Source organism: Procambarus clarkii, chromosome 94, assembly GCF_040958095.1.
Source record: "Procambarus clarkii isolate CNS0578487 chromosome 94, FALCON_Pclarkii_2.0, whole genome shotgun sequence".
NCBI lineage: Eukaryota > Metazoa > Arthropoda > Malacostraca > Decapoda > Cambaridae > Procambarus > Procambarus clarkii.
In genome coordinates, this window is record NC_091243.1 from 13,934,380 (window position 1) to 13,941,933 (window position 7,554).

At 46.2% G+C, this 7,554-nt stretch overlaps 1 protein-coding gene across 2 annotated transcripts in view; it reads right to left on the reverse strand.

The window, feature by feature from the left end:
• Positions 1–304: 304 nt before the first annotated feature.
• The window catches only part of LOC123747370 (zinc finger protein Noc), a 126,522-nt gene continuing 119,272 nt past the window's right edge, over positions 305–7,554 (reverse strand). For both annotated transcript variants that reach the window (XM_069319742.1, XM_045729536.2), the window contains exons 2-4: positions 5,600–6,163; positions 2,359–2,615; positions 305–1,755 (exon numbers count right to left, since the gene is read on the reverse strand). In XM_069319742.1, the coding sequence (XP_069175843.1) occupies positions 1,326–1,755; positions 2,359–2,615; positions 5,600–6,163 (1,251 nt within the window). In that variant the 3' untranslated portion in view covers positions 305–1,325. The remainder of the gene's footprint in view (positions 1,756–2,358; positions 2,616–5,599; positions 6,164–7,554) is intronic.

Here is a 7,554-nt window from a genome sequence, read left to right on the forward strand (position 1 = left end):
ATATATATATATATATATATATATATATATATATATATATATATATATATATATATATATTATAATGTGTGATAACGTTCAAGTGCTGGTAACGGCCATCCTCTTGAACTTCCAACAACTATGACAAGTAGATAAGTAGATAATACCGAGGGATATTATATGTAGTGACACGGACTGAGGAGAGTAATTCCATTATCATACCGTTTGAGTAAATAGCCAAATTGGTGTTTATATAGCGACTCACCAGCCGGTACTCATGGGCTCTCTCACCAGACACATGCTTCGAGGTCATTGACAGAAGAAATCGCTCTGTAAATAAATGTATTTCTCTCTAAAACTTGGTTTACAGATGTACAATAAATATACAAACAAATAAGTAGCTAGCAATCCCATAACACATGACTTGGGTACACACACAGTAGCATGTACGCTTGGCTTTATATTAGGTATGGGGGGGGGGCTTTAGGAACAAGTAAGGGGGGCTGTCTATCTTCAAGGATCTCTCAGCAAAGCATGCAATAGGCAATCAATGGCTCTGCAAATTACACAATGAAAATAATAATAATAATGATGATAATAAAAAAAGAGATACACAGCCAATTTTTAGAGACTTCGTCACTAAGAGCAAAGAAGAGCTTGACACCTCGCATGCTTGGGTTAGTTAGGCGCTGAGGCCGCCCTCCCGGGAGGTGGAACACGACCTTCCACGACGACGGACGACCCTCCAAGATGAGCATTGGTAAGGCCGCGGGGTCGTCGACTCCTGCCGCAGGGCCGTAACACACACACACTTCCTGGCGGAGGTGTGAGGCGGCACGGTAACACGCACTTAATCCTGCGGGAGGGATGCCATTGGCGACGACGGTACTCCCTGACACGGAAACTGTTCTCCTTCAGCGCCTCAGCTTTGTGACACAACTGAGATCAGAACTCCCAACAACAATCAGAGTTCACGGTTGTTGAGAAAACTTAGCTGATTGTCCTCGACATGTAAAGGAAATCACAGATAGGTAAACGTGCCACACACAACATAAACGGTACACTGAGGGGCGGAGCGGGCGAGCATGGGCGTAGTCCCGCCCACTTCTCACACTGATCCACCTTAAAACATCACACTGTCACCCTAATGACTTAAAACTGTACATTCACATAAACACAGATTTGTACATGTTGAAGGAGAGGAGACATCACAGCTGCACACGAGGGAGAGAACAACACCCCTCCCTCACTCACAGGGTGTGGCGGCCCACCAGGGGGCCACACCCTTGCCACACCCTCACACACCCACTCACATACAGGGGGCGTGAGGGCGGCGGGTCCGCTCACTAGTGCAGCCCCGTCGTGGCCCCCAGCCCCCGCGCGTAGATGGAATAGGGGTTGTAATAGGCAGAGAGTGGGTGAGGGTGTAGCCCCGAGAGGGAGGCGGCGGTAAGGGCTGAGGCGGGGAGAGGTGCTGTCGGCGGCAGGTGAGAGAGGGGCGGCTTGGCGTAGGGGTGATAACGAGCTGCGGAGAGCGGTGAGAGAGGCGGGGTGGGGTAGCCGCGGGGCAGGTGGCCGGCCAGTAGCGGGTGGTGCAGGGCGTGTAGGGAGAGGCTCGACTCTGAGCTGGAGAGGTTGGTGTGTGTCCTCAGGTGCTGGAGCAGGTCCTCCGAGGTGGAGAAGCGCTTCCCGCAGTAGGTGTCGCCCGCTATCCAGTTACACACGTAGGGGTGATGGGTGCCCCCCACCAGCCCGGGCGGAGGGTACAGTCCACTCCTGGACAAACAAACACAAAATATAAGTAACTCCTTACACACACAAATCACAATAGCGTGATGAATCAAATGAACAAACCCACAAGGGCTCGAACCCTCGTCACGGCCCTTGTGGTTTTGTTCATAAATAACTCCTTTTCATGGGATCTTTTTTTTTATATAACACATAACTAGCTCTTGGCACTACGTAACCTCTCAATATGTACCTAATATATACCTGAATAGCTTAATGGACCAACAAATCTAAGCAGTACTTTTATATTTTTAAATATATCACATGAATTTACTGAACATATATTCAATATACTCTGTTTTTACTGGAGATAAAACAAGAAATAGGCCTATTATATATACATACATATATATCTATATATATGTGCATGTGTTGGTTATATATATATATATATATATATATATATATATATATATATATATATATATATATATATATATATATGTGTGTGTGTGTGTGTGTGTGTGTGTGTGTGTGTGTGTGTGTGTGAGAAAGGAAATTCCTGTCTTAATCCTTCGTTCCTGGTCTGACAATATCATAAATATATACACATTTGTATAGACAATTCATTAGTATATCACAGGAACTTACAATGAGGAGGCTGGCAGTGTTGGTAGGAGACCGGGCAGAGCAGCGAGGTTCTTGGTATAGGCGGAGATCTGCGCGCACTGTGTACACCCCGGCGGACAGGTACCGTTGACCACCTGAGCGGCGTGAGCGTTGATCTGACAGCCTGTGCAATATGGGTCCCTGCACACCGGCACCACAGTCTCGCTCCCGCTGCTCGTCTTCACTCTGGCGTAGCCGATATAAGGGCTAGAGAGTGCAGCCGCTGTACTCGTAGGAACCTGCAAGAGGACACATCTCGACTGTTATACACCGTAGAGTGGGGCGGGCAGGTGTATGTATGTGTGTGTGTGTGTAGTATGTCGCATATGCACTTACTCATAAGCAAGATATTGACTATAAGCACGTGCGAGAACGGGTTGATATAGTCTAGGGCAGCTGCACAATGTACCTAATGTATTAATAAAAAAAATGTATGTATGTGTTGGTTATCGAGGCTAGCAATTGCGTTCATCGGGGCAAGCAAAGTGTGTTTATCCCCGGTAAGGAAGTGGGTTGGGACTCAGTATGTTGTTCAGTGGGTCAAACGCCCACTAAGGAACGAACCCATCCACCTGCCTGAAGGAACATCTTTGCCCGCCCTGATAATGATACATGGGGCCCCACCCCTCCCTGATGTATATACTTGCCCGCCAGGGTGAAGGAAGCAGCTGACAGGTATTTATTAGTGAGAAAGGCAGCACTGTGTGCAATACAGCACTAGACACAGGACACTATACGCAGCACAACACTATAAGCAGCACAACACTATAAGCAGCACAACACTATAAGCAGGACAACGCTACATGCAGGACACTATACAAAAGCTACTTTACGCAGGACAACACTATACAGAGGACACTATACAAAGGACACTATACGCAGGACAACACTACACAAAGGACACTAAAAGCAGGACAACACTATACAAAGGACACTATCTGCAGGACATCATTATACGCAAGAAAACGCCTATGAGGGTATATATATAAGGGGGGTGGGAATATAAATGTTTCTTGGGAGGTGAGGCAAGATAAAAGAAATTATAGCCAGGGAAAATGTGACGACAGTATGCAATGGATGTGGCCCGACACAGGACATGTTTATTGCCACGTTGGCAACATTTTGCAAGTCAATTTCAACACGGGTTCTTCCGGTCGCCACATTATATATATATATATATATATATATATATATATATATATATATATATATATATGAATGAAAACTCACACCCCAGAAGTGACTCGAACCCATACTCCCAGAAGCAACGCAACTGGTAACTACAGGGCGCCTTAATCCGCTTGACCATCACGGCCGTCAAAAGGAAGTGATAGCCGAGGCTATTTGAGCCACTTCCCCGACGGCAACTCGGATGGTAATCTTGGGCATAGCATTTCACCAAATCACCTCATTCTTTGGGGCACACGTGAGGAACACAAATGCGAACAAGCCTGAATGGTCCCCAGGACTATATGCGAATGAAAACTCACACCCCAGAAGTGACTCGAACCCATACTCCCAGAAGCAACGCAACTGGTAACTACAGGGCGCCTTAATCCGCTTGACCATCACGGCCGTCAAAAGGAAGTGATAGCCGAGGCTATTTGAGCCACTTCCCCGACGGCAACTCGGATGGTAATCTTGGGCATAGCATTTCACCAAATCACCTCATTCTTTGGGGCACACGTGAGGAACACAAATGCGAACAAGCCTGAATGGTCCCCAGGACTATATGCGAATGAAAACTCACACCCCAGAAGTGACTCGAACCCATACTCCCAGAAGCAACGCAACTGGTAACTACAGGGCGCCTTAATCCGCTTGACCATCACGGCCGTCAAAAGGAAGTGATAGCCGAGGCTATTTGAGCCACTTCCCCGACGGCAACTCGGATGGTAATCTTGGGCATAGCATTTCACCAAATCACCTCATTCTTTGGGGCACACGTGAGGAACACAAATGCGAACAAGCCTGAATGGTCCCCAGGACTATATGCGAATGAAAACTCACACCCCAGAAGTGACTCGAACCCATACTCCCAGAAGCAACGCAACTGGTAACTACAGGGCGCCTTAATCCGCTTGACCATCACAGCCGTCAAAAGGAAGTGATAGCCGAGGCTATTTGAGCCACTTCCCCGACGGCAACTCGGATGGTAATCTTGGGCATAGCATTTCACCAAATCACCTCATTCTTTGGGGCACACGTGAGGAACACAAATGCGAACGGATTAAGGCGCCCTGTAGTTACCAGTTGCGTTGCTTCTGGGAGTATGGGTTCGAGTCACTTCTGGGGTGTGAGTTTTCATTCGCATATAGTCCTGGGGACCATTCAGGCTTGTTCGCATTTGTGTTCCTCACGTGTGCCCCAAAGAATGAGGTGATTTGGTGAAATGCTATGCCCAAGATTACCATCCGAGTTGCCGTCGGGGAAGTGGCTCAAATAGCCTCGGCTATCACTTCCTTTTGACGGCCGTGATGGTCAAGCGGATTAAGGCGCCCTGTAGTTACCAGTTGCGTTGCTTCTGGGAGTATGGGTTCGAGTCACTTCTGGGGTGTGAGTTTTCATTCGCATATAGTCCTGGGGACCATTCAGGCTTGTTCGCATTTGTGTTCCTCACGTGTGCCCCAAAGAATGAGGTGATTTGGTGAAATGCTATGCCCAAGATTACCATCCGAGTTGCCGTCGGGGAAGTGGCTCAAATAGCCTCGGCTATCACTTCCTTTTGACGGCCGTGATGGTCAAGCGGATTAAGGCGCCCTGTAGTTACCAGTTGCGTTGCTTCTGGGAGTATGGGTTCGAGTCACTTCTGGGGTGTGAGTTTTCATTCGCATATAGTCCTGGGGACCATTCAGGCTTGTTCGCATATATATATATATATATATATATATATATATATATATATATATATATATATATATATATATATATATATATATATATATATATACTGCATGTTTCACTCATACCACTAATATAATTTTCATGGATAAAACTAAGGTTATAATTATCTAAATGTGTCATTTCTCTTTTTCTAACAAAGCCTTTGCATTAAAAATATTTGTAAGATATTACTGATAACTCAAATGTTTACAGTGAATAGCACCCAAATAGAAAATGGTTAGGTGACTGAATTTCTGCATGGGGAGAGACTAAAGAAAACAAGGCTGTAAACAAAGCCATTTGGGTAATAGCCATAAATTAAGTGCATGGAAGTGCTTACCTTGGCTGTGAGCGCTGAGAGTCCCGCTGCGCCCAGAGGGTCGAGGCCAAGTGCCAGGTGAGGGTAGAGGCTGGGGGCTAACTTGTACGCCGCTAGGGGGTCCTTGCTTAGATCTCCCAGGGCTGAGAATGTGTGAGATAGTGACGAGGAAGTCTTTGGCGTGACGGGGGAGGCGATTCGCGGCGAGAGCGATGACGCTGACGAGGTGGCTGGTTCTCGCGGGCGCGACGAAGACCGCCCACTCTCGCTACTTCTCGACGAAGAACGTTCTGCGCTGGGTTGGCTCCCGGCGGGCGACCGCGCACTGGGGGACGTTCTCTTAGGACTTACTCGGTCGTCGTCCTCCTTCTTCTCGTAAGGCTTAAAGGACGAAGTAGTGGTCGTTTTAGTATCGTCCGAGGGTGAAATGGCGAGTGCAGTGCCCGGAGACTTAGTGCCCGGAGACGACTTGCCCTTACTGCTACTCTTCTCTACGGGAGGAATAGTGCCCTTCTGGGAAAGATCAGCGCCAATAGATGAACACGTTTGCGCCAACAAGGCGAGAGGAGACTTCTTAGCATCCAGCTGCGAGGAGAGAAATATTTCATCCAGATTTACATATATAATACATATGAAGTTTTTAGGTTAGTTCATTTATTATGCACCCCATACCCATCTTGTGGGCGGGAGGGGAATGGGTTATAAAGGCACATAATGGGCTCAGGGACTGAACCCCCATAATTCATTTAGCTAAACAAGTTACAATCTTGATGAGCTGGTTACAAAATTCAATGCACATCGTCACATCAACAATGGCCTCGAGACCGACCACAAGTACAGTTTCTTGTGTCAGTACATATACATATGTACACACACACACTTGTACATATTTATATATACTGTATACAGACAATATATGTACAGTACATGTTATACTCTTATGCTCTCTATACAGCCATGTTATTTACTATTTAAAATCCAGAAGCCATTTCTTGGACCAACTCTGCCCTTTATCTAAGACATCTTCGAGAATTTTACAACCCTCACGAGTCTCAACTCTTCTCATTAGTCTCGCATCACTTGAAAACGCCAACACATAGTATTCTACTCTTGTAGATAGGACATTAACATAAATGTGAAACAGCGCGGGTCCTAGCACCGATTCTTATGGTGTTCTGCTTGTTGCCCTTCGCCAGTCTGAATTCTCGCCCCTCACTCGGCTCTCTGACTCCTGTCTGTTAGGTATTCTTTTTCCCATGTCAGAGTTCTCAACTTATAGCCTGCCTCTCAAGTTTGTGTGCTAATCTCTTGAATGATATTGCTTCAAAGGCTTTTAGGCAACCCAGAAATATGCAAGCTATGCAATCTTCTCTGTCCTGCCACTTTGTTTTTTGATAAAATCGTTATTTTATCATAAAACTTTTGAAAGTTCGTTAAGCATAATCTACCTTCCGTGAAGCCATGTTGATGTTTGTTTACATATCTAATTCTCTCTAGGTGCGCAGTCTTATTCATATTATTCTTTCCAGTACTTATTTGCAAGGGGATGCATGTCAGGGGTACTGTGGTTGTCTCTTGTGTACTCACCTACTTTTACTCACTTAGTTGTGCTTGCGGGGGTTGAGCTTTGTCTCTTTGGTCCCGCCTCTCAACTGTCAATCAACTGGTGTACAGATTCCTGAGTCTACTGGGTTCTATCATATCTACATTTGAAACTGTGTATGGAGTCAGCCTCCACCTCATCACTTGTGTGTGTGTGTGTGTGTGTGTATGTGTGTGTGTGTGTGTGTGTATTCACCTAGTTGTTCTGGCGGGGGTTGAGCTCTGGCTCTTTGGTCCCGCCTCTCAACCGTCAATCAACTGGTGAACAGATTCCTGAGCCTACTGGGCTCTATCAAATTTACATTTGAAACTGTGTATGGAGCCAGCCTCCACCACATCACTGCTTAATGTATTCCATTTGTTAACTAATATGG